Source organism: Scyliorhinus torazame, chromosome 12, assembly GCF_047496885.1.
Source record: "Scyliorhinus torazame isolate Kashiwa2021f chromosome 12, sScyTor2.1, whole genome shotgun sequence".
Lineage (NCBI taxonomy): Eukaryota > Metazoa > Chordata > Chondrichthyes > Carcharhiniformes > Scyliorhinidae > Scyliorhinus > Scyliorhinus torazame.
Genome location: NC_092718.1, coordinates 133,732,206 through 133,758,811, shown reverse-complemented (window position 1 = coordinate 133,758,811; position 26,606 = coordinate 133,732,206). Strand labels below are relative to the sequence as shown.

At 53.6% G+C, this 26,606-nt stretch overlaps 1 protein-coding gene across 2 annotated transcripts in view; it reads left to right on the top strand.

The window, feature by feature from the left end:
- atp1a3b (ATPase Na+/K+ transporting subunit alpha 3b) overlaps positions 1–26,606 on the top strand; it is a 762,330-nt gene that overhangs the window by 330,459 nt on the left and 405,265 nt on the right. For both annotated transcript variants that reach the window (XM_072469087.1, XM_072469088.1), the window contains one exon: positions 15,243–15,418. In XM_072469087.1, the coding sequence (XP_072325188.1) occupies positions 15,243–15,418 (176 nt within the window). The remainder of the gene's footprint in view (positions 1–15,242; positions 15,419–26,606) is intronic.

The window sequence follows — 26,606 nt, the reverse complement described above, 5'->3', positions numbered from 1 at the left end:
ATGTCAAACCTCCAGGTCCTCTGCACTCCCTGTATTAAACCTCCTGGTCCTCCGCACTCCCTATGTCAAACCTCCAGATACTCCGCACTCCCTGTGTCAAACCTCCAGGTCCTCCGCATCCCTGTATTAAACCTCTTGGTCCTCGCACTCCCTATGTCAAACCTCCAGGTCCTCCGCAGTCCCTATGTCAAACCTCCAGATCCTCTGCACTCCCTATGTCAAACCTCCAGGTCCTCCGCATCCCTGTCTTAAACCTCTTGGTCCTCTGCACTCCCTATGTCAAACCTCCAGATCCTCCGCAGTCCCTATGTCAAACCTCCAGGTCCTCCGCACTCCCTATGTCAAACCTCCAGATACTCCACACTCCCTGTATTAAACCTCCAGGTCCTCGGCACTCCCTATGTCAAACCGCCAGATCCTCCGCACTCCCTATGTCAAACCGCCAGATCCTCCACACTCCCTATGTCAAACCTCCAGGTCCTCCGCACTCCCTGTATTACACCTCCAGGTCCTCTGCACTCCATATGTCAAACCTCCAGATCCTCCGCACTCCCTGTATTAAACATCCAGGTCCTCCGCACTCCCTGTATTAAACCTCCAGTCATCCGCACTCCCTATGTCAAACCTCCAGGTCCTCTGCACTCCCTGTATTAAACCTCCTGGTCCTCCGCACTCCCTATGTCAAACCTCCAGATACTCCACACTCCCTGTGTCAAACCTCCAGGTCCTCCGCATCCCTGTATTAAACCTCCAGTCCTCCGCACTCCCTATGTCAAACCTCCAGGTCCTCCGCACTCCCTATGTCAAACCTCCAGATACTCCGCACTCCCTATGTCAAACCTCCAGATCCTCCGCATCCCTGTATTAAACCTCCAGATACTCCGCACTCCCTATGTCAAACCTCCAGGTCCTCTGCACTCCCTATGTCAACGCTCCAGGTCCTCCGCGCTGCCTATGTCAAACCTCCAGGTCCTCCGCACTCCCTACGTCAAACCTCCAGGTCCTCCGCACTGCCTATGTCAAACCTCCAGGTCCTCCGCACTCCCTGTGTCAAACCTCCAGATCCTCTGCACTCCCTACGTCAAACCTCCAGATCCTCCGCACTCCCTGTATTAAACATCCAGGTCCTCCGCACTCCCTACGTCAAACCACCAGATCCTCCGCACTCCCTGTATTAAACCTCCAGTCATCCGCACTCCCTATATCAAACCTCCAGGTCCTCCGCACTCCCTATGTCAAACCTCCAGATCCTCCGCACTCCCTATGTCAAACCTCCAGATCCTCCGCACTCCCTGTGTCAAACCTCCAGATCCTCCGCATCCCTATGTCAAACCTCCAGGTCCTTCGCACTCCCTGTATTAAACCTCCAGGTCCTCCGCACTCCCTATGTCAAACCACCAGGTCCTCTGCACTCCCTATGTCAACCCTCCAGGTCCTCCGCACTCCCTATGTCAACCCTCCAGGTCCTCCGCACTCCCTATGTCAACCCTCCAGGTCCTCCGCACTGCCTATGTCAAACGTCCAGGTCCTCCGCACTCCCTACGTCAAACCTCCAGATCCTCCGCACTCCCTACGTCAAACCTCCAGGTCCACCGCACTCCCTGTGTCAAACCTCCAGGTCCTCCGCACACCCTATGTCAAACCTCCAGGTCCTCCGCACTCCCTACGTCAAACCTCCAGATCCTCCGCACTCCCTACGTCAAACCTCCAGGTCCACCGCACTCCCTGTGTCAAACCTCCAGGTCCTCCGCACACCCTATGTCAAACCTCCTGATCCTCCGCACTCCCTGTATTCAACCTCCAGGTCCTCTGCACTCCCTATGTCAAACCTCCAGGTCCACTGCACTCCCTATGTCAAACCTCCAGATCCTCCGCACTCCCTATGTCAAACCTCCAGATCCTTCGCACTCCCTGTGTCAAACCTCCAGATCCTCCGCACTCCCTATGTCAAACCTCCAGATCCTTCGCACTCCCAGTGTCAAACCTCCAGGTCCTCTGCACTCCCTGTATTAAACCTCCAGGTCCTCCGCACTCCCTATGTCAAACCTCCAGATCCTCCACACTCCCTATGTCAAACCTCCAGGTCCTCTGCTCTCCCTGTATTAAACCTCCAGGTCCTCCGCACTCCCTATGTCAAACCTCCAGATACTCCGCACTCCCTCTGTAAAACCTCCAGGTCCTCCGCATCCCTGTATTAAACCTCCAGTCCTCCGCACTCCCTATGTCAAACCTCCAGGTCCTCTGCACTCCCTGTATTAAACCTCCAGTCCTCCGCACTCCCTATGTCAAACCTCCAGGTCCTCCGCATCCCTGTATTAAACCTCCAGTCCTCCGCACTCCCTATGTTAAACCTCCAGGTCCTCCGCATCCCTGTATTAAACCTCCAGTCCTCCGCACTGCCTATGTCAAACCTCCAGGTCCTCCGCACTCCCTAAGTCAAACATCCAGGTCCTCCGCACTCCCTATGTCAAACCTCCAGGTCCCCGCACTCCCTATGTCAAAGCTGCAGATCCTCCGCACTCCCTATGTCAGACCTCCAGATACTCCGCACTCCCTATGTCAAACTTCCAGATCCTCCGCACTCCCTGTATTCAACCTCCAGGTACTCTGCACTCCCTATGTCAAACCTCCAGATCCTCCGCACTCCCTATGTCAAACCTCCAGGTCCTCCACACTCCCTATGTCAAACCTCCAGATCCTCCGCACTCCCTATGTCAAACTTCCAGGTCCTCCGCACACCCTATGTCAAACCTCCAGGTCCTCCGCACTCCCTATGTCAAACCTCCAGGTCCTCCGCACTCCCTATGTCAAACCTCAAGGCCCCCTGCACTCCTGTATTAAACCTCCGCACTCCCTATGTCAAACCTCCAGGTCCTCCGCACTCCCTATGTCAAACCTCAAGGCCCCCTGCACTCCCTGTATTAAACCTCCGCACTCCCTATGTCAAACCTCCAGATCCTCCGTACTCCCTATGTCAAACCTCCAGGTCCTCCGCACTCCCTATGTCAAACCTCAAGGCCCCCTGCACTCCCTGTATTAAACCTCCGCACTCCCTATGTCAAACCTCCAGATCCTCCGCACTCCCTGTGTCAAACCTCCAGGTCCTCCGCACTCCCTGTATTAAACCTCCAGGTCCTCTGCACTCCCTATGTCAAACCTCCAGGTCCTCTGCACTCCCTATGTCAAAACTCCAGGTCCTCCGCACACCCTATGTCAACCCTCCAGGTCCTCCGCACTCCCTATGTCAAACCTCCACGTCCTCCGCACTCCCTGTATTAAACCTCCTGGTCCTCGCACTCCCTATGTCAAACCTCCAGGTCCTCTGCACTCCCTATGTCAAACCTCAAGGCCCCCTGCACTCCCTGCATTAAACCTCCAGATCCTCCACACTCCCTATGTCAAACCGCCAGATCCTCCACACTCCCTATGTCAAACCTCCAGGTCCTCCGCACTCCCTGTATTACACCTCCAGGTCCTCTGCACTCCATATGTCAAACCTCCAGATCCTCCGCACTCCCTGTATTAAACATCCAGGTCCTCCGCACTCCCTGTATTAAACCTCCAGTCATCCGCACTCCCTATGTCAAACCTCCAGGTCCTCTGCACTCCCTGTATTAAACCTCCAGTCATCCGCACTCCCTATGTCAAACCTCCAGGTCCTCTGCACTCCCTGCATTAAACCTCCTGGTCCTCCGCACTCCCTATGTCAAACCTCCAGATACTCCACACTCCCTGTGTCAAACCTCCAGGTCCTCCGCATCCCTGTATTAAACCTCCAGGTCCTCCGCACTCCCTATGTCAAACCTCCATGTCCTCCGCACTCCCTGTATTAAACCTCCTGGTCCTCGCACTCCCAATGTCAAACCTCCAGATCCTCCGCACTCCCTGTATTAAACATCCAGGTCCTCCGCACTCCCTGTATTAAACCTCCAGTCATCCGCACTCCCTATGTCAAACCTCCAGGTCCTCTGCACTCCCTGCATTAAACCTCCTGGTCCTCCGCACTCCCTATGTCAAACCTCCAGATACTCCACACTCCCTGTGTCAAACCTCCAGGTCCTCCGCATCCCTGTATTAAACCTCCAGGTCCTCCGCACTCCCTATGTCAAACCTCCATGTCCTCCGCACTCCCTGTATTAAACCTCCTGGTCCTCGCACTCCCAATGTCAAACCTCCAGATCCTCCGCACTCCCTGTATTAAACATCCAGGTCCTCCGCACTCCCTGTATTAAACCTCCAGTCATCCGCACTCCCTATGTCAAACCTCCAGGTCCTCTGCACTCCCTGTATTAAACCTCCAGTCATCCGCACTCCCTATGTCAAACCTCCAGGTCCTCTGCACTCCCTGTATTAAACCTCCTGGTCCTCCGCACTCCCTATGTCAAACCTCCAGATACTCCGCACTCCCTGTGTCAAACCTCCAGGTCCTCCGCATCCCTGTATTAAACCTCTTGGTCCTCGCACTCCCTATGTCAAACCTCCAGGTCCTCCGCAGTCCCTATGTCAAACCTCCAGATCCTCTGCACTCCCTATGTCAAACCTCCAGGTCCTCCGCATCCCTGTCTTAAACCTCTTGGTCCTCTGCACTCCCTATGTCAAACCTCCAGATCCTCCGCAGTCCCTATGTCAAACCTCCAGATCCTCTGCACTCCCTATGTCAAACCTCCAGGTCCTCCGCACTCCCTATGTCAAACCTCCAGATACTCCACACTCCCTGTATTAAACCTCCAGGTCCTCGGCACTCCCTATGTCAAACCGCCAGATCCTCCGCACTCCCTATGTCAAACCGCCAGATCCTCCACACTCCCTATGTCAAACCTCCAGGTCCTCCGCACTCCCTGTATTACACCTCCAGGTCCTCTGCACTCCATATGTCAAACCTCCAGATCCTCCGCACTCCCTGTATTAAACATCCAGGTCCTCCGCACTCCCTGTATTAAACCTCCAGTCATCCGCACTCCCTATGTCAAACCTCCAGGTCCTCTGCACTCCCTGTATTAAACCTCCTGGTCCTCCGCACTCCCTATGTCAAACCTCCAGATACTCCACACTCCCTGTGTCAAACCTCCAGGTCCTCCGCATCCCTGTATTAAACCTCCAGTCCTCCGCACTCCCTATGTCAAACCTCCAGGTCCTCCGCACTCCCTATGTCAAACCTCCAGATACTCCGCACTCCCTATGTCAAACCTCCAGATCCTCCGCATCCCTGTATTAAACCTCCAGATACTCCGCACTCCCTATGTCAAACCTCCAGGTCCTCTGCACTCCCTATGTCAACGCTCCAGGTCCTCCGCGCTGCCTATGTCAAACCTCCAGGTCCTCCGCACTCCCTATGTCAAACCTCCAGATCCTCCGCACTCCCTATGTCAAACCTCCAGATCCTCCGCACTCCCTGTGTCAAACCTCCAGATCCTCCGCATCCCTATGTCAAACCTCCAGGTCCTTCGCACTCCCTGTATTAAACCTCCAGGTCCTCCGCACTCCCTATGTCAAACCACCAGGTCCTCTGCACTCCCTATGTCAACCCTCCAGGTCCTCCGCACTCCCTATGTCAACCCTCCAGGTCCTCCGCACTCCCTATGTCAACCCTCCAGGTCCTCCGCACTGCCTATGTCAAACGTCCAGGTCCTCCGCACTCCCTACGTCAAACCTCCAGATCCTCCGCACTCCCTACGTCAAACCTCCAGGTCCACCGCTCTCCCTTTATTAAACCTCCAGGTCCTCTGCAGTCCATCTGTCAAACCTCCAGATCCTCCGCACTCCCTGTATTAAACGTCCAGGTCCTCCGCACTCCCTGTATTAAACCTCCAGTCCTCCACACTCCCTATGTCAAACCTCCAGGTCCTCTGCACTCCCTATGTCAAACCTCCAGGTCCTCCGCACTCCCTATGTCAAACCTCCAGGTCCTCTGCATTCCTTATGTCAAACCTCCAGGTCCTCCTCACTCCCGATGTCAAAACTCCAGGTCCTTTGCACTCCCTGTATTTAACCTCCAGGTCCTCCGCACTCCCTGTATTAAACCTCCAGGTCCTCCACACTCCCTATGTCAAACCTCCATATCCTCCGCTCACCCTTTGTCAAACCTCCAGGTCCTCCGCACTCCCTATGTCAAACCTCCAGGCCCTACGCACTCCGTGTCAAACCTTCAGGTCCTCCGCACTCCCTATGTCAAACCTCCAGGTCCTCCGCACTCCCTATGTCAAACCTCCAGGTCCTCCGCAGTCCCTATGTCAAAACTCCAGGTCCTTTGCACTCCCTGTATTAAACCTCCAGGTCCTCCACACTCCCTATGTCAAACCTCCATATCCTCCGCTCACCCTTTGTCAAACCTCCAGGTCCTCCACACTCCCTATGTCAAACCTCCAGGTCTTCCGCACTCCCTGTGTCAAACCTTCAGGTCCTCCGCATTCCCTATGTCAAACCTCCAGGCCCTCCGCACTCCGTGTCAAACATTCAGGTCCTCCGCACTCCATATGTCAAACCTCCAGGTCCTCCGCAGTCCCTCTGTCAAAACTCCAGGTCCTTTGCACTCCCTGTATTTAACCTCCAGGTCCTCCGCACTCCCTGTATTAAACCTCCAGGTCCTCCACACTCCCTATGTCAAACCTCCAGGTCCTCCACACTCCGTGTCAAACATTCAGGTCCTCCGCACTCCCTGTATTAAACCTCCAGGTCCTCCACACTCCCTATGTCAAACCTCGAGGTCCTCTGCACTCCCTGTGTCAAACCTCCAGATACTCCGCCCTCCCTATGTCAAACCTCCAGGTCCTCCGCACTCCCTGTATTAAACCTCCAGGTCCTCCGCACTCCCTGTATTACACCTCCAGGTCCTCCGCACTCCATCTGTCAAACCTCCAGATCCTCCGCACTCCCTATGTCAAACTATTAAAGATGCTCAGTTCCTCTGTCTGAATTCTGTACCTACATTGTTCTCCGAATTGAAGACATGAAGGACTCATTTAAATGATCTCCGGCCCCACGCGCAGATTTCCCCCCTGATCTCTAATGAGCTCTGTTCGTTCCCTCATTATCCTCGTCCCCTTAATATACTTAGAGAATTTCTTGGAATTCTCCCTAATCCTAACCACCAGTCCTTCTAAAATCCTCTCATTTCTTTCTCATCCAGTCCTGAATATTCCTCCGTACACACGGTTCGCCGGACTTGTTGCTTCTACATTTTACTCCAAAGGGAACATTTAGGTCTGAACTCTCCCCACTTCCTTTCTGAACATCCCCCCCCCCCCCCCCCCCCCCCACCACCACCCCGCTCTTCTGTAGGTTTTCCCACAAGAAGCTGTTCCCAATCCACCTTGGTCAGATCCTGCCTGATTCTAATAAAATCAGCATCCCCCCAATCCAAAACCGTTTTTTGCAGACCTTCTTTTTCCTTTTCCATGGCAGACTAAAATCTTATTGTGTTGTGGTCGCAGTCACTGAATTGCTGGCCCACTGCTCCTCGGACACCTGTTCGGGTCTGTTCCCCGGAGTTAGATCCAGCACACCGCCATCTCTTGTTGGACCTTCTCCCCATTGATATAAAAAGCTTTCAAGAAATCCGCCCCTTCTGAACCCTTTACACTATGACTATCCCAATCATTGTTCAGAAAGGTGAAATCCCCGAATATAATTACCCTATTATTATGTTTACACACGTCCGTAAATAGTCTGCATATCTGCTCCTCCATTGCCGGCTGACTGTTTGGGGGCCGATAATACACTCCCAGCAAGGTGTCTGCCCCTTTCTTATTCCTAAACTCTACCCACAAAGACTCATTTGAAAACCCTTCCAAGATATTGTGCCTTTTTACTGCAGTAACCGACTCCTTAATTAATAATGTAGCACCACCTCCTCTTTTACACCGTCCCCTGTCTCGCCTGAAGATGAGTTGCCAGTCCTGCCTCTCCCTCAACCACGTCTCTGTGGTGGCAACAATATCACAATTCCACATGTCAATCAATGCCCTTAACTCATCTGTTTTACTATAATGCTCCGAGCATTAAAGTATAGACCATCCAGTCTCGCTTTACTCTCTTTGAACTTAACATGGCTGAGCTCCATCTTTTTTGGTTCCTTTAGCCACTAGTATGCTGTGTCCCTATTGTACTAACACTGCGTCCTCTCCCCCAGCTGAACTAGTTTAAACTCCTCCCAACAGCACCAACAAACCCACCCGCAAGGATGTTGGTTCCATTCTGGTTCAGGTACCGACCGTCCCACTTGTACAGGTCCCATCTTCCCTAGAAACAGTCCCAGTGGTCCTGGAATCTAAAACCCTCCCTCCTGTACCAACACTTCAGCCAGACATTCATCTGCGTGATTCTCCCATTTCTGTACGCGCCAGCATGTTGGACTGGGAGTAATCCAGAGATTGCAACCTCTGAGGTTCTGCTTTCTAATCTGCCGCCTAGCCTTCTCAATTCTTGATGCAAGATCTCATCCTGCATTCTACCTATATTGGTACCAACGTATACCATGACCTCTGACGTATCACCCTCCCCCTTCAGGATGCCCTGCAGCCATTCAGTGACATCCTGGGCCCTGGCGTAGGGAGGCAATGCACCATACTAGAGTAATGTCTGCGGCCGCACAAACGCCTGTCTGTTCCCCTAATTAATGAATCCTCTATCACTATCGCTCCTGCTTTCTTCTTCCTCCCCTCCTGTACAGTCAGGTCGCTTGTGGAGTCAGAAGCTTGGCTCTGACTACACTCCCTTGAAGAACCACCAGTTCCAAAATGGAAAACAGTTTTGAGAGGAGGACCCCATGGAACTCCTGCACGACTTGCCTGTTTCTCTTGGACTGCCTTGGTGGTCACTCCTCTTTCCTCCAGTCCCTTAAGCTGCGGTGTGACCACCTCTCTCCACGTGCCATCCATGTAACTCTCAGACCCGCAGAGGCGCTCCAGCATCTCCAGCCGCCGCTTGAGCTCCGAGACCCAGAGCTCCAGCTTCTGCATTGCAGAGCACATACTGAACACATGGTCATTCTGGATGTCGGTGCAACCCATGAGTTCCCACATATGATAGGTCACACATTCCACTCTGCTCACCTCATTGGCCATGTCTTAAACTTCAATGTACTTTGTCTTACTTACTAACTTTCAGATGACTTAGTCTTAAAAGATAATCATCTTACCTTAACTTAGTCACCCTTGTCTAATTCTACTTCGGCCTATTTATCCTTCTGTTACTTATAATTACTTGTCACTTTATTATGCTGGCTCTGACATTTACATATCCCTGGTGCTTCTCAGTTGATCCCTTAATATTGCATTTTTCTAATTTGTTACTACTTAGAGTCCGAGTCACCTGACCGTACTTGCCCAATCAGCTGCTTCTTCTTGCCCTGCATCGCATTCTGAATTAGAACAAGAACAAAGAACAAAGAAATGTACAACACAGGAACAGGCCCTTCGGCCCTCCAAGCCCGTGCCGACCATGCTGCCCGACTAAACTACAATCTTCTACACTTCCTGGGTCCGTATCCCTCTATTCCCATCCTATTCGTGTATTTGTCAAGATGCCCCTTAAATGTCACTATCGTCCCTGCTTCCACCACCTCCTCCGGTAGCGAGTTCCAGGCACCCACTACCCTCTGCGTAAAAAACTTGCCTCGTACATCTACTCTAAACCTTGCCCCTCTCACCTGAAACCTATGCCCCCTAGTAATTGACCCCTCTACCCTGGGGAAAAGCCTCTGACTATCCACTCTGTCTATGCCCCTCATAATTTTGTATACCTCTATCAGGTCGCCCCTCAACCTCCTTCGTTCCAGTGAGAACAAACCGAGTTTATTCAACCGCTCCTCATAGCTAATGCCCTCCATACCAGGCAACATTCTGGTAAATCTCTTCTGCACCCTCTCTAAAGCCTCCACATCCTTCTGGTAGTGTGGCGACCAGAATTGAACACTATACTCCAAGTGTGGCCTAACTAAGGTTCTATACAGCTGCAACATGACTTGCCAGTTATCATAGAATTTACAGAGCAGAAGGAGGCCATTCAGCCCATCGAGTCTGCACCGGCTCTTGGAAAGAGCACCCTACCCAAGGTCAACACCGCCACCCTATCCCCATAACCCAGTAACCCCACCCAACACTAAGGGCAATTTTGGACACTAAGGGCAATTTATCATAGCCAATCCACCTAACCCGCACATCTTTGGACTGTGGGAGGAAACCGGAGCACCCGGAGGAAACCCACGCACACACGGGGAGGATGTGCAGACTCCGCACAGACAGTGACCCAAGCCAGAATCGAACCTGGGACCCTGGAGCTGTGAAGCAATTGTGCTATCCACAAGGCTACCGTGCTGCCCCCAAACATGGATGTTGGTGGTCAGAGAGCCAACTGGACACCAATCATGATGTATGAAATGAAAATCGCTTATTGTCGCACGTTGGCTTCAAATTAAGTTATTGTGAAAAGCCCCTAGTCGCCACATCCCGGCGCCTGTTCGGGGAAGCTGGTACGGGAATTGAACCGTGCTGCTGGCCTGCCTTTGTCTGCTTTGAAAGCCAACGATTTCGCCCTGTTCTAAACCAGCCCTGCCAGTTCTTATACTCAGTGCCCTGGCCAATGAAGGCAAGCATGCCGTATGCCTTCTTGACTACCTTCTCCACCTGTGTTGCCCCTTTCAATGACCTGTGGACCTGTACTCCTAGATCTCTTTGACTTTCAATACTCTTGAGGGTTCTACCATTCACTGTATATTCCCTACCTGCATTAGACCTTCCAAAATGCATTACCTCACATTTGTCCGGATTAAATTCCATCTGCCATCTCTCCGCCCAAGTCTCCAAACAATCTAAATCCTGCTGTATCCTCTGACAGTCTTCATCGCTATCCGCAATTCCACCAACCTTTGTGTCGTCTGCAAACTTACTAATCAGACCAGTTACATTTTCCTCCAAATCATTTATATATACGACAAAGAGCAAAGGTCCCAGCACTGATCCCTGTGGAACACCACTGGTCACAGCCCTCCAATTAGAAAAGCATCCTTCCATTGCTACTCTCTGCCTTCTATGACCTAGCCAGTTCTGTATCCACCTTGCCAGCTCACCCCTGATCCCGTGTGACTTCACCTTTTGTAATAGTCTACCATGAGGGACCTTGTCAAAGGCCTTACTGAAGTCCATATAGACAACATCTACTGCCCTACCTGCATCAATCATCTTAGTGACCTCCTCGAAAAACTCTATCAAGTTAGTGAGACACGACCTCCCCTTCACAAAACCATGCTGCCTCTCACTAATACGTCCATTTGCTTCCAAATGGGAGTAGATCCTGTCTCGAAGAATTCTCTCCAGTAATTTCCCTACCACTGAAGTAAGGCTCACCGGCGTGTAGTTCCCTGGATTATCCTTGCTACCCTTCTTAAACAGAGGAACAACATTGGCTATTCTCCAGTCCTCCGGGACATCCCCTGAAGACAGTGAGGATCCAAAGATTTCTGTCACGGCCTCAGCAATTTCCTCTCCAACCTCCTTCAGTATTCTGGGGTAGATCCCATCAGGCCCTGGGGACTTATCTACCTTAATATTTTTTAAGACACCCAACACCTCGTCTTTTTGGATCACAATGTGACCCAGGCTATCTACACACCCTTCTCCAGACTCGACATCTACCAATTTCTTCTCCTTGGTGAATACTGATGCAAAGTATTCATTTAGCACCTCGCCCATTTGCTCTGGCTCCACACATAGATACCCTTGCCTATCCTTCAGTGGGCCAACCCTTTCCCTGGCTACCCTCTTGCTTTTTATGTACGTGTAAAAAACCTTGGGATTTTCCTTAACCCTATTTGCCAATGACTTTTCGTGACCCCTTCTAGCCCTCCTGACTCCTTGCTTAAGTTCCTTCCTACTTTCCTTATATTCCACGCAGGCTTCGTCTGTTCCCAGCCTTTTAGCCCTGACAAATGCCTCCTTTTTCTTTTTGACGAGGCCTACAATATCTTTCGTTATCCAAGGTTCCCGAAAATTGCCGTATTTATCCTTCTTCCTCACAGGAACATGCCGGTCCTGAATTCCTTTCAACTGACACTTGAAAGCCTCTCACATGTCAGATGTTGATTTGCCCTCAAACATCCGCCCCCAATCTATGTTCTTCAGTTCCCGCCTAATATTGTTATAATTAGCCTTCCCCCAATTTAGCACATTCATCCTAGGACCACTCTTATCCTTGTCCACCAGTACTTTAAAACTTACTGAATTGTGGTCACTGTTACCGAAATGCTCCCCTACTGAACCATCTACCACCTGGCCGGGCTCATTCCCCAATACCAGGTCCAGTACCGCCCCTTCCCTCGTTGGACTGTCTACATATTGTTTTAAGAAGCCCTCCTGGATGCTCCTTACAAACTCCGCCCCGTCTAAGCCCCTGGCACTAAGTGAGTCCCAGTCAATATTGGGGAAGTTGAAGTCTCCCATCACCACAACCCTGTTGTTTTTACTCTTTTCCAAAATCTGTCTACCTATCTGCTCCTCTATCTCCCGCTGGCTGTTGGGAGGCCTGTAGTAAACCCCCAACATTGTGACTGCACCCTTCTTATTCCTGATCTCTACCCATATAGCCTCACTGCCCTCTGAGGTGTCCTCCCGCAGTACAGCTGTGATATTCTCCCGAACAAGTAGCGCAACTCCGCCTCCCATTTTACATCCCCCTCTATCCCGCCTGAAACATCTAAATCCTGGAACGTTTAGCTGCCAATCCTGCCCTTCCCTCAACCAGGTCTCTGTAATGGCAACAACATCATAGTTCCAAGTACTAATCCAAGCTCTAAATTCATCTGCCTTACCCGTAATACTTCTTGCATTAAAACATATGCACTTCAGGCCACCAGGCCCGCTGTGTTCAGCAACTTCTCCCTGTCTGCTCTGCCTCAGAGCCCCACTGTCCCTATTCCCTAGTTCTCCCTCAATGCTCTCACCTTCTGACCTATTGCCCCCATGCCCACCCCCCTGCCATACTAGTTTAAACCCTCCCGTGTGACACTAGCAAACCTCGCGGCCAGGATATTTATGCCTCTCCGGTTTATATGCAACCCGTCCTTATATAGGTCACACCTGCCCCGGAAGAGCTCCCAGTGATCCAGATAACGGAAACCCTCCCTCCTACACCAGCTGTTTAGTCACGTGTTTAGCTGCTCTATCTTCCTATTTCTAGCCTCACTGGCATGTGGCACAGGGAGTAATCCCGAGATTACAACCCTAGAGGTCCTGTCTTTTAACTTTCTGCCATCACCTCAGGAGCTCTGTCTCTGGATCCAGTGAAGGTTCACTGGCCCTCGCTGGGCTGCTTATAAGTGTCCTGCCCTTCTGATCAGCTGCTCCCCCACCCTCCCAGGTTAGCTCTCTCTCCGCGCTGCACAGAGGTGTTTGAAACAAAGCACGTTTTACGTTCTGGCAGTGACCATGATCAGTTAGCAGAGATTGACGTTGAGTGGGCGGGCAACGAAACAGAGATGGTGTTTGGCAATGCCTGATGTCGTGGGTCCTTCTGACTTGGAACGGCCTGAATGATTGGGGCGGGGAGGGGGGTGGCGGGGTGGCGGTGTAGATACCGATTTAATCGCAGCTTTTAAAAGTCAATTGTAGAAAGGCTAGAAGGAGGAATAAATTCAGGAATATGAGGAACGGTAGTGGGATTGGAAAGGACTGGTAGCAGAACAATACTTTTCACTGTACCTTTGGTACACATGACGATAAATAAATAAATCAAATCCAATCAAATCGATGTGCTGACTGCTCTATTCTTGGGCTGGAGTATGGCCCAATCTGGAGCACTGGGTACAGTTTTGGGTCCCTACTTCAGGAGGGCTCTATTTGCATTGGAAGCTGGGGAATTATACGACCACCATTCAATGAGACCATGACTGATCTGATTTGATAATCCTCAACTCCACTTTCCTGCCTTCTCCCCGTAACCCTCAATTCCCTCATTTATTAAAAATCTGTGTATCTCAGCCTTGAACATACTTAATGACCCAGCCTCTATAACTCTCTGCGGTAAAGAATTCCACAGATTCACTACCCTGAGAGAAGAAATACCTCCTCATCTCTGTCCTAAATGGGTGACCTCTTACTTTGCGATTCTGCCCTCTGGTCCTAGACTCTCAACATCTACCCCGTCGAGCTCCCTGAGACTCCAAACGTCTCAATAAGATCGTCTCTCATTCTTCTGAACTCAAATGAGTACAGGCCCAACCTACTCAACTTCTCCCCATGAGAAAATCCCTCCATACCCAGAATCAACCCAGTGAACTTTCTCTGGACTGCCTCCAATGCCAGTGTATCTTTCCTTAGACGAGGGGACCAAAACTGTTCACAGTATTCCAGCTGTGGTCCAACGAGAGCCTTGTATAGTTTTAGCAGGACTTCCCTATTTTTATACTCCATTCCCTTTGAAATAAAGGCAGGCATCCCATTTGCCTTCTCAATGAACTGCTGAACCGGGGTGGAGGGGGGGGGGGGGGGGGGGGGGGGGTCTTATGAGGAAATGCTGGAAGTTTAAAAAAAAGAGGTCTCCCATTTACAACAGTTATGAGGAAGAATGACTTCTCTCCGAGGGTCATACTCTGCGCAACCTCACTCCGCTGCCTGGGGAAAGCGGGCAGTGTAATCAAAGATCCCTCCCACCCGGCTTACTCACTCTTCCAACTTCATCCATCGAGCAGGAGATACAGAAGTCTGAGAACACGCACGAACAGACTCAAAAACAGCTTCTTCCCCACTGTCACCAGACTCCTAAATGACCCTCTTATGGACTGATTTCATCAACACTACACCCTGTATGCTTCATCCGATGCCAGTGCTTATGTAGTTACATTGTATATGTTGTGTTGCCCTATTATATACTTATTTTATTTTATTTATTTTCATGTACTTAATGATCTGTTGAGCTGCTCACAGAAAAATACTTTTCACTGTACCTCGGTACACGTGACAATAAACAAATCCAAATCCCTCCCCCCACCCAAGAGTAGTGGGTGCTGGGGGGTTCACTCAATGATATTCAAGGCTGAGTTGGACAGATTTTTGATGGATAAAGGGGTGGAGGGTTATTGTGGGTGTAGGCAGGGAAGTGGAGGTAATCCAGAAAGGGATCAGTCAAGATCTGATTAAGTGGCCCAAGGGGCGGAATGCCCACCTCTACCGGTATTTCTTATTTCCCATGTGATGCAACGAGGGTTAGCGAGTGCTCACCATTTCCTGTCTGCACACACCTCTTCTCCACAGGTTTCTGCCACTTCTACCTGCCGGAGGAGCAGTTCCCAAAAGGCTTTGCTTTCGACACCGAAGACGTGAATTTCCAGACGGACAACCTGTGTTTCATTGGCCTGATGTCAATGATCGACCCTCCCAGGGCAGCCGTGCCTGATGCAGTGGGGAAGTGCCGGAGCGCGGGCATTAAGGTACCTGGAGGTGACAGGAGCACTGGTAGCGACTCGGGCACAGGGCGAGGTTGCCTTGGGGAGGTGAATGAGTCAGTGCAGAGGAGGCAGAGAGAACAGCAGGCTGGGGGTGGAGAGAAAGAGAGAGTCAGCACCTTAAGGGGAGAGAGAATCCGCACCTCCAGGAGAGAGAAAGAGAGTCAGCACCTTCAGGGGAGAGAGAGAGTCAGCAACTTCAGGGGGGAGGGATAGAGTCAGCACCTTCAGGGGAGAGAGAGAGAGTCAGCACCTTCAGGGGACAGTGAGAGAGTCAGCACCTTCAGGAGAGAGAGAGAGTCAGCATCTTCAGGGGAGAGAGAGAGAGAGTTAGCACCTTCAGGGGGCAGGGAGAGAGTCAGCACCTTCAGGGAGGAGGCAGAGAGTCAGCACCTTCAGGGGAGAGAGAGAGAGAGTCAGCACCTTCAGGGGAGAGAGAGAGAGAGTCAGCACCTTCTGGAGAGAGAGAGAGAGTCAGCACCTTCAGGGGAGAGAGAGAGAGAGTCAGCACCATCAGGGGAGAGACAGAGTCAGCACCTTCAGGGGAGAGAGAGAGAGAGTCAGCACCTTCTGGAGAGAGATAGAGAGTCAGCACCTTCAGGGGAGAGACAGAGTCAGCACCTTCTGGAGAGAGAGAGAGAGAGTCGGCACCTTCAGGGGAGAGTGAGAGTCAGCACCTTCAGGGGGGAGAGAGAGTCGGCATCTTCAGGGGAGAGAGAGAGTCAGCACCTTCAGGGGGGAGAGAGAGACACAGCACCTTCTGGAGAGAGAGAGAGAGAGTCAGCACCTTCAGGGGAGAGAGAGAGAGTCAGCACCTTCAGGGGAGAGAGAGAGTCGGCATCTTCAGGGGAGAGAGAGAGTCAGCACCTTCAGGGGGGAGAGAGAGACACAGCACCTTCAGGGGAGAGAGAGAGAGAATCAGCACCTTCAGGGGAGAGAGAGAGAGAGTCAGCACCTTCAGGAGAGAGAGAGAGTCAGCACCTTCAGGGGAGAGAGAGAGTCAGCACCTTCAGGGGAGAGAGAGAGAATCAGCACCTTCAGTGGGGAGAGAGGGAGTCAGCACATTCAGGGGAGAGAGAGTCACCACCTTCAGGGGAGAGAGAGTCAGCAACTTCAGGGGAGAGAGAGAGAGTCAGCACCTTCAGGGGGGGGGGGCGGGGGGAGATAGTCAGCGCCTTCAGTGGAGAGAGAGAGAGAGTCAGCACCTTCTGGAGAGAGAGAGAGTCAGCACCTTCAGGAGAGAGAGAGAGTCAGCACCTTCAGGGGAGAGAGATGGAGTCAGCACCTTCAGGGGAGAGAGAGAGAATCAGCACTTTCAGGGGGGAGAGTCAGCACCTTCAGGGGAGAGAGAGAGAGTCAGCACCTTCAGGGGAGAGAGAGAGAGAGAGTCAGCACCTTCAGGGGAGAGAGAGAGTCAGCACCTTCAGGGGAGAGAGAGAGACCCAGCACCTTCAGGGGAGAGAGAGAGTCAGCACCTTCAGTGGAGAGAGAGAGAGTCAGCACCTTCAGGGGCGAGAGAGAGTCAGCACCTTCAGGGGAGAGAGAGAGTCAGCACCTTCAGGGGAGAGAGAGAGTCAGCACCTTCAGGGGGGAGAGAGAGAGTCAGCACCTTCAGGGGAGAGAGAGAGAGTCAGCACCATCAGGTGGGAGGGAGAGAGTCAGCACCTTCAGGGGAGAAAGAGAGAGTCAGCACCTTAAAGGGAGAGAGAGAGTCAGCACATTCAGGGGAGAGAGAGAGAGTCAGCACCTTCAGGGGGGAGGGAGAGAGTCAGCACCTTCAGGGAAGAGAGAGAGAGTCAGCACCTTCAGGGGAGGGAGACAGAGTCAGTACCTTCAGGGGGGAGGGAGAGAGTCAGCAAATTCAGGGGGGACAGAGAGAGACAGCACCTCAGGGGAGAGAGAGAGAGAGTCAGCAGCTTCTGGGCGGAGGGAGAGAGTCAGCACTTTCAGGGGAGAGAGAGAGAGTCAGCACCTTCAGGGGAGAGAGAGAGTCGGCATCTTCAGGGGAGAGAGAGAGTCAGCACCTTCAGGGGGGAGAAAGAGACACAGCACCTTCAGGGGAGAGAGAGAGAGAATCAGCACCTTCAGGGGAGAGAGAGAGAGAGTCAGCACCTTCAGGAGAGAGAGAGAGTCAGCACCTTCAGGGGGGAGAGAGAGAGTCAGCACCTTCAGGGGAGAGAGAGAGAATCAGCACCTTCAGGGGAGAGAGAGAGAGTCAGCAACTTCAGGAGAGAGAGAGAGAGTCAGCACCTTCAGGGGAGAGAGAGAGTCAGCACCTTCAGGGCGAGGGATAGAGTCAGCACCTTCAGGGGAGAGAGAGAGTCAGCACCTTCAGGGGAGAGAGAGAGTCAGCACCTTCAGGGGGGAGAGAGAGAGTCAGCACCTTCAGGGGCGAGAGAGAGAGTCAGCACCATCAGGGGGGAGGGAGAGAGTCAGAACCTTCAGGGGAGAAAGAGAGAGTCAGCACCTTCAAGGGAGAGAGAGAGTCAGCACATTCAGGGCAGAGAGAGAGAGTGAGCACCTTCAGGGGGGAGGGAGAGAGTCAGCACCTTCAGGGAAGAGAGAGAGAGTCAGCACCTTCAGAGGAGGGAGACAGAGTCAGTACCTTCAGGGGGGAGGGAGAGAGTCAGCAAATTCAGGGGGGACAGAGAGAGTCAGCACCTTCAGGGGAGAGAGGGAGAGTCAGCACCTTCAGGGCGAAGGGAGAGAGTCAGCACCTTCAGGGGAGAGAGAGAGAGTCAGCACCTTCAGGAGAGAGAGAGAGAGTCAGCACCTTCAGAGGAGAGAGAGAGAGTCAGCACCTTCAGAGGAGAGAGAGAGAGTCAGAACCTTCAGGGGAGAGAGAGAGTCAGCACCTTCAGGGGAGAGAGAGAGAGTCAGCACCTTCAGGGGAGAGAGAGAGTCGGCATCTTCAGGGGAGAGAGAGAGTCAGCACCTTCAGGGGGGAGAGAGAGACACAGCACCTTCAGGGGAGAGAGAGAGAGAATCAGCACCTTCAGGGGAGAGAGAGAGAGAGTCAGCACCTTCAGGAGAGAGAGAGAGTCCGCACCTTCAGGGGAGAGAGAGAGTCAGCACCTTCAGGGGAGAGAGAGAGAATCAGCACCTTCAGGGGGGAGAGAGGGAGTCAGCACATTCAGGGGAGAGAGAGTCACCACCTTCAGGGGAGAGAGAGTCAGCAACTTCAGGGGAGAGAGAGAGAGTCAGCACCTTCGGGGGGGGGGGGGGGGAGATAGTCAGCGCCTTCAGTGGAGAGAGAGAGAGAGTCAGCACCTTCTGGAGAGAGAGAGAGTCAGCACCTTCAGGTGAGAGAGAGAGTCAGCACCTTCAGGGGAGAGAGATGGAGTCAGCACCTTCAGGGGAGAGAGAGAGAATCAGCACTTTCAGGAGGGAGAGTCAGCACCTTCAGGGGAGAGAGAGAGAGTCAGCACCTTCAGGGGAGAGAGAGAGAGCCAGCACCTTCAGGGGAGAGAGAGAGTCAGCACCTTCAGTGGAGAGAGAGAGAGTCAGCACCTTCAGGGGCGAGAGAGAGTCAGCACCTTCAGGGGAGAGAGAGAGTCAGCACCTTCAGGGGAGAGAGAGAGTCAGCACCTTCAGGGGGGAGAGGGAGAGAGTCAGCACCTTCAGGGGAGAGAGAGAGAGTCAGCACCATCAGGGGGGAGGGAGAGAGTCAGCACCTTCAGGGGGGAGGGAGGGAGTCAGCACCTTCAGGGAAGAGAGAGAGAGTCAGCACCTTCAGGGGAGGGAGACAGAGTCAGTACCTTCAGGGGGGAGGGAGAGAGTCAGCAAATTCAGGGGGGACAGAGAGAGACAGCACCTCAGGGGAGAGAGAGAGAGAGTCAGCAGCTTCAGGGCGGAGGGAGAGAGTCAGCACTTTCAGGGCAGAGAGAGAGAGTCAGCACCTTCAGGGGAGAGAGAGAGTCGGCATCTTCAGGGGAGAGAGAGAGTCAGCACCTTCAGGGGGGAGAAAGAGACACAGCACCTTCAGGGGAGAGAGAGAGAGAATCAGCACCTTCAGGGGAGAGAGAGAGAGAGTCAGCACCTTCAGGAGAGAGAGAGAGTCAGCACCTTCAGGGGGGAGAGAGAGAGTCAGCACCTTCAGGGGAGAGAGAGAGAGAATCAGCACCTTCAGTGGAGAGAGAGAGTCAGCACCTTCAGGGGGAGGGATAGAGTCAGCACCTTCAGGGGAGAGAGAGAGTCAGCACCTTCAGGGGAGAGAGAGAGTCAGCACCTTCAGGGGGGAGAGAGAGAGTCAGCACCTTCAGGGGCGAGAGAGAGAGTCAGCACCATCAGGGGGGAGGGAGAGAGTCAGAACCTTCAGGGGAGAAAGAGAGAGTCAGCACCTTCAAGGGAGAGAGAGAGTCAGCACATTCAGGGCAGAGAGAGAGAGTGAGCACCTTCAGGGGGGAGGGAGAGAGTCAGCACCTTCAGGGAAGAGAGAGAGAGACAGCACCTTCAGGGGAGGGAGACAGAGTCAGTACCTTCAGGGGGGAGGGAGAGAGTCAGCAAATTCAGGGGGGACAGAGAGAGTCAGCACCTTCAGGGGAGAGAGGGAGAGTCAGCACCTTCAGGGCGAAGGGAGAGAGTCAGCACCTTCAGGGGAGAGAGAGAGAGTCAGCACCTTCAGGAGAGAGAGAGAGAGTCAGCACCTTCAGAGGAGAGAGAGAGAGTCAGCACCTTCAGGGGAGAGAGAGAGAGTCAGCATCTTCTGGAGAGAGATAGAGAGTCAGCACCTTCAGGGGAGAGAGAGAGAGTCAGCACCTTCAGGAGAGAGAGAGAGAGAGAGTCAGAACCTTCAGGGGGGAGAGAGAGAGTCAGCACCTTCAGGGGAGAGAGAGAGAGTCAGCACCTTCAGGGGAGAGAGAGAGTCGGCATCTTCAGGTGAGAGAGAGAGTCAGCACCTTCAGGGGGCAGAGAGAGACACAGCACTTTCAGGGGAGAGAGAGAGAGAATCAGCACCTTCAGGGGAGAGAGAGAGAGTCAGCACCTTCAGGAGAGAGAGAGAGTCAGCACCTTCAGGGGAGAGAGAGAGTCAGCACCTTCAGGGGAGAGTGAGAGAGAGTCAGCACCTTCAGGCGAGAGAGAGAGAGTCAGCACCTTCAGGGGAGAGATAGAGAGAGTCAGCACATTCAGTGGAGAGGGAGAGAGAGTCAGCACCTTCAGGGGGGAGAGAGAGAGAGCCAGCACCTTCAGGGGAGAGAGAGAGTCAGCACCTTCAGTGGAGAGAGAGAGAGTCAGCACCTTCAGGGGCGAGAGAGAGTCAGCACCTTCAGGGGAGAGAGAGAGTCAGCACCTTTAGGGGAGAGAGAGAGAGTCAGCACCTTATGGGGAGAGAGAGAGAGTCAGCACCTTCAGGGGAGAGAGGGAGAGTCAGCACATCTGGAGAGAGATAGAGAGTCAGCACCTTCCGGGGAGAGAGAGAGAGAGTCAGCACCTTCTGGAGAGAGATCGAGAGTCAGCACCTTCAGGGGAGAGAGAGAGAGAGTCAGCACCTTCAGGAGAGAGAGAGAGAGTCAGCACCTTCAGGGGGGAGAGAGAGAGTCAGCACCTTCAGGGGAGAGAGAGAGAGAATCAGCACCTTCAGGGGAGAGAGAGAGAGTCAGCAACTTCAGGAGAGAGAGAGAGAGAGAGTCAGCACCTTCAGGGGAGAGAGAGAGTCAGCACCTTCAGGGGGAGGGATAGAGTCAGCACCTTCAGGGGAGAGAGAGAGTCAGCACCTTCAGGGGGGAGAGAGAGAGTCAGCACCTTCAGGGGGGAGGGAGAGAGTCAGCACCATCAGGGGGGAGGGAGAGAGTCAGCACCTTCAGGGGAGAAAGAGAGAGTCAGCACCTTAAAGGGAGAGAGAGAGTCAGCACATTCAGGGGAGAGAGAGAGAGTCAGCACCTTCAGGGGGGAGGGAGAGAGTCAGCACCTTCAGGGAAGAGAGAGAGAGTCAGCACCTTCAGGGGAGGGAGACAGAGTCAGTACCTTCAGGGGGGAGGGAGAGAGTCAGCAAATTCAGGGGGGACAGAGAGAGACAGCACCTCAGGGGAGAGAGAGAGAGAGAGTCAGCACCTTCAGGGCGGAGGGAGAGAGTCAGCACTTTCAGGGGAGAGAGAGAGAGTCAGCACCTTCAGGGGAGAGAGAGAGTCGGCATCTTCAGGGGAGAGAGAGAGTCAGCACCTTCAGGGGGGAGAAAGAGACACAGCACCTTCAGGGGAGAGAGAGAGAGAATCAGCACCTTCAGGGGAGAGAGAGAGAGAGTCAGCACCTTCAGGGGAGAGAGAGAGAGTCAGCACCTTCAGGGCGAAGGGAGAGAGTCAGCAACTTCAGGGGAGAGAGAGAGAGTCAGCACCTTCAGGAGAGAGAGAGAGAGTCAGCACCTTCAGAGGAGAGAGAGAGAGTCAGCACCTTCAGGGGAGAGAGAGAGAGTCAGCACCTTCTGGAGAGAGATAGAGAGTCAGCACCTTCAGGGGAGAGAGAGAGACTCAGCACCTTCAGGAGAGAGAGAGAGAGAGAGTCAGAACTTTCAGGGGAGAGAGAGAGTCAATACCTTCAGGGGAGAGAGAGAGAGTCAGCACCTTCAGGGGAGAGAGAGAGTCGGCATCTTCAGGGGAGAGAGAGAGTCAGCACCTTCAGGGGGGAGAGAGAGACACAGCACCTTCAGGGGAGAGAGAGAGAGAATCAGCACCTTCAGGGGAGAGAGAGAGAGAGTCAGCACCTTCAGGAGAGAGAGAGAGTCAGCACCTTCAGGGGAGAGAGAGAGTCAGCACCTTCAGGGGAGAGAGAGAGAGAATCAGCACCTTCAGGGGGGAGAGAGAGAGTCAGCACCATCAGGGGAGAGAGAGTCACCACCTTCAGGGGAGAGAGAGTCAGCACCTTCAGGGGAGAGAGAGAGTCAGCACCTTCAGGGGGAGGGATAGAGTCAGTTCCTTCAGGGGAGAGAGAGATTCAGCACCTTCAGGGGAGAGAGAGAGTCAGCACCTTCAGGGGGGAGAGAGAGAGCCAGCACCTTCAGGGGAGAGAGAGAGAGTCAGCACCATCAGGGGGGAGGGAGAGAGTCAGCACCTTCAGGGGAGAAAGAGAGAGTCAGCACCTTCAAGGGAGAGAGAGAGTCAGCACATTCAGGGCAGAGAGAGAGAGTGAGCACCTTCAGGGGGGAGGGAGAGAGTCAGCACCTTCAGGGAAGAGAGAGAGAGTCAGCACCTTCAGGGGAGGGAGTCAGAGTCAGTACCTTCAGGGGGAGGGATAGAGTCAGCAAATTCAGGGGGGACAGAGAGAGTCAGCACCTTAAGGGGAGAGAGAGAGAGTCAGCACTTTCAGGGCGAAGGGAGAGAGTCAGCACCTTCAGGGGAGAGAGAGAGAGTCAGCACCTTCAGGAGAGAGAGAGAGAGTCAGCACCTTCAGAGGAGAGAGAGAGAGTCAGCACCTTCAGGGGAGAGAGAGAGAGTCAGCACCTTCTGGAGAGAGATAGAGAGTCAGCACCTTCAGGGGAGAGAGAGAGTCGGCATCTTCAGGGGAGAGAGAGAGTCAGCACCTTCTGGAGAGAGATAGAGAGTCAGCACCTTCAGGGGAGAGAGAGAGTCGGCATCTTCAGGGGAGAGAGAGAGTCAGCACCTTCAGGGGGCAGAGAGAGACACAGCACCTTCAGGGGAGAGAGAGAGAGAATCAGCACCTTCAGGGGAGAGAGAGAGGGAGTCAGCACCTTCAGGAGAGAGAGAGAGAATCAGCACTTTCAGGGGGGAGAGTCAGCACCTTCAGGGGAGAGAGAGAGAGTCAGCACCTTCAGGGGAGAGAGAGAGAGAGAGTCAGCACCTTCAGGGGAGAGAGAGAGTCAGCACCTTCAGGGGAGAGAGAGAGAATCAGCACTTTCAGGGGGGAGAGTCAGCACCTTCAGGGGAGAGAGAGAGAGTCAGCACCTTCAGGGGAGAGAGAGAGAGAGAGTCAGCACCTTCAGGGGAGAGAGAGAGTCAGCACCTTCAGGGGAGAGAGAGAGAGCCAGCACCTTCAGGGGAGAGAGAGAGTCAGCACCTTCAGTGGAGAGAGAGAGAGTCAGCACCTTCAGGGGCGAGAGAGAGTCAGCACCTTCAGGGGAGAGAGAGAGTCAGCACCTTCAGGGGAGAGAGAGAGTCAGCACCTTCAGGGGGGAGAGAGAGAGAGTCAGCACCTTCAGGGGAGAGAGAGAGAGTCAGCACCATCAGGGGGAGGGAGAGAGTCAGCACCTTCAGGGGAGAAAGAGAGAGTCAGCACCTTAAAGGGAGAGAGAGAGTCAGCACATTCAGGGGAGAGAGAGAGAGTCAGCACCTTCAGGGGGGAGGGAGAGAGTCAGCACCTTCAGGGAAGAGAGAGAGAGTCAGCACCTTCAGGGGAGGGAGACAGAGTCAGTACCTTCAGGGGGGAGGAAGAGAGTCAGCAAATTCAGGGGGGACAGAGAGAGACAGCACCTCAGGGGAGAGAGAGAGAGAGTCAGCAGCTTCAGGGCGGAGGGAGAGAGTCAGCACTTTCAGGGGAGAGAGAGAGAGTCAGCACCTTCAGGGGAGAGAGAGAGTCGGCATCTTCAGGGGAGAGAGAGAGTCAGCACCTTCAGGGGGGAGAAAGAGACACAGCACCTTCAGGGGAGAGAGAGAGAGAATCAGCACCTTCAGGGGAGAGAGAGAGAGAGTCAGCACCTTCAGGAGAGAGAGAGAGTCAGCACCTTCAGGGGGGAGAGAGAGAGTCAGCACCTTCAGGGGAGAGAGAGAGAGAATCAGCACCTTCAGGGGAGAGAGAGAGAGTCAGCAACTTCAGGAGAGAGAGAGAGAGTCAGCACCTTCAGGGGAGAGAGAGAGTCAGCACCTTCAGGGGGAGGGATAGAGTCAGCACCTTCAGGGGAGAGAGAGAGTCAGCACCTTCAGGGGAGAGAGAGAGTCAGCACCTTCAGGGGGGAGAGAGAGAGTCAGCACCTTCAGGGGCGAGAGAGAGAGTCAGCACCATCAGGGGGAGGGAGAGAGTCAGAACTTTCAGGGGAGAAAGAGAGAGTCAGCACCTTCAAGGGAGAGAGAGAGTCAGCACATTCAGGGCAGAGAGAGAGAGTGAGCACCTTCAGGGGGGAGGGAGAGAGTCAGCACCTTCAGGGAAGAGAGAGAGAGACTGCACCTTCAGGGGAGGGAGACAGAGTCAGTACCTTCAGGGGGGAGGGAGAGAGTCAGCAAATTCAGGGGGGACAGAGAGAGTCAGCACCTTCAGGGGAGAGAGGGAGAGTCAGCACCTTCAGGGCGAAGGGAGAGAGTCAGCACCTTCAGGGGAGAGAGAGAGAGTCAGCACCTTCAGGAGAGAGAGAGAGAGTCAGCACCTTCAGAGGAGAGAGAGAGAGTCAGCACCTTCAGGGGAGAGAGAGAGAGTCAGCATCTTCTGGAGAGAGATAGAGAGTCAGCACCTTCAGGGGAGAGAGAGAGAGTCAGCACCTTCAGGAGAGAGAGAGAGAGAGAGTCAGAACCTTCAGCGGGGAGAGAGAGAGTCAGCACCTTCAGGGGAGAGAGAGAGAGTCAGCACCATCAGGGGAGAGAGAGAGTCGGCATCTTCAGGTGAGAGAGAGAGTCAGCACCTTCAGGGGGGAGAGAGAGACACAGCACCTTCAGGGGAGAGAGAGAGAGAATCAGCACCTTCAGGGGAGAGAGAGAGAGAGTCAGCACCTTCAGGAGAGAGAGAGAGTCAGCACCTTCAGGGGAGAGAGAGAGTCAGCACATTCAGGGCAGAGAGAGAGAGTCAGCACCTTCAGGAGAGAGAGAGAGAGTCAGCACCTTCAGAGGAGAAAGAGAGAGTCAGCACCTTCAGGGGAGAGAGAGAGAGTCAGCACCTTCTGGAGAGAGATAGAGAGTTAGCACCTTCAGGGGAGAGAGAGTGAGTCAGCACCTTCAGGAGAGAGAGAGAGAGAGAGTCAGAACCTTCAGGGGAGAGAGAGAGTCAGCACCTTCAGGGGAGAGAGAGAGAGTCAGCACCTTCAGGGGAGAGAGAGAGTCGGCATCTTCAGGGGAGAGAGAGAGTCAGCACCTTCAGGGGGGAGAGAGAGACACAGCACCTTCAGGGGAGAGAGAGAGAGAATCAGCACCTTCAGGGGAGAGAGAGAGAGAGTCAGCACCTTCAGGAGAGAGAGAGAGTCAGCACCTTCAGGGGAGAGAGAGTGTCAGCACCTTCAGGGGAGAGAGAGAGAGAATCAGCACCTTCAGGGGGGAGAGAGAGAGTCAGCACCATCAGGGGAGAGAGAGTCACCACCTTCAGGGGAGAGAGAGTCAGCACCTTCAGGGGAGAGAGAGAGTCAGCACCTTCAGGGGAGAGAGAGAGAGTCAGCACCTTCAGAGGAGAGAGAGAGAGTCAGCACCTTCAGGGGAGAGAGAGAGAGTCAGCACCTTCTGGAGAGAGATAGAGAGTCAGCACCTTCAGGGGAGAGAGAGAGAGTCAGCACCTTCAGGGGAGAGAGAGAGTCAGAACCTTCAGGGGAGAGAGAGAGTCAGCACCTTCAGGGGAGAGAGAGAGAGTCAGCACCTTCAGGGGAGAGAGAGAGTCGGCATCTTCAGGGGAGAGAGTCAGCACCTTCAGGGGGGAGTGAGAGAGTCAGCACCTTCAGGGGAGAGAGAGAGAGAATCAGCACCTTCAGGAGAGAGAGAGAGAGTCAGCACCTTCAGGAGAGAGAGAGAGCCAGCACCTTCAGGGGAGAGAGAGAGTCAGCACCCTCAGGGGAGAGAGAGAATCAGCACCTTCAGGGGGGAGAGAGAGAGTCAGCACCTTCAGGGGAGAGAGAGTCACCACCTTCAGGGGAGAGAGAGTCAGCAACTTCAGGGGAGAGAGAGAGAGTCATCACCTTCAGGGGGGTGGGAGAGATAGTCAGCACCTTCAGGGGAGAGAGAGAGAGAGTCAGCACCTTCAGGAGAGAGAGAGAGTCAGCACCTTCAGGGGGGAGAGAGAGAGTCAGCACCTTCAGGGGAGAGAGAGAGAGAATCAGCACCTTCAGGGGAGAGAGTGAGTCAGCACCTTCAGGGGGAGGGATAGAGTCAGCACCTTCAGGGGAGAGAGAGAGTCAGCACCTTCAGGGGAGAGAGAGAGTCAGCACCTTCAGGGGGGAGAGAGAGAGTCAGCACCTTCAGGGGAGAGAGAGAGAGTCAGCACCATCAGGGTTGAGGGAGAGAGTCAGCACCTTCAGGGGAGAAAGAGAGAGTCAGCA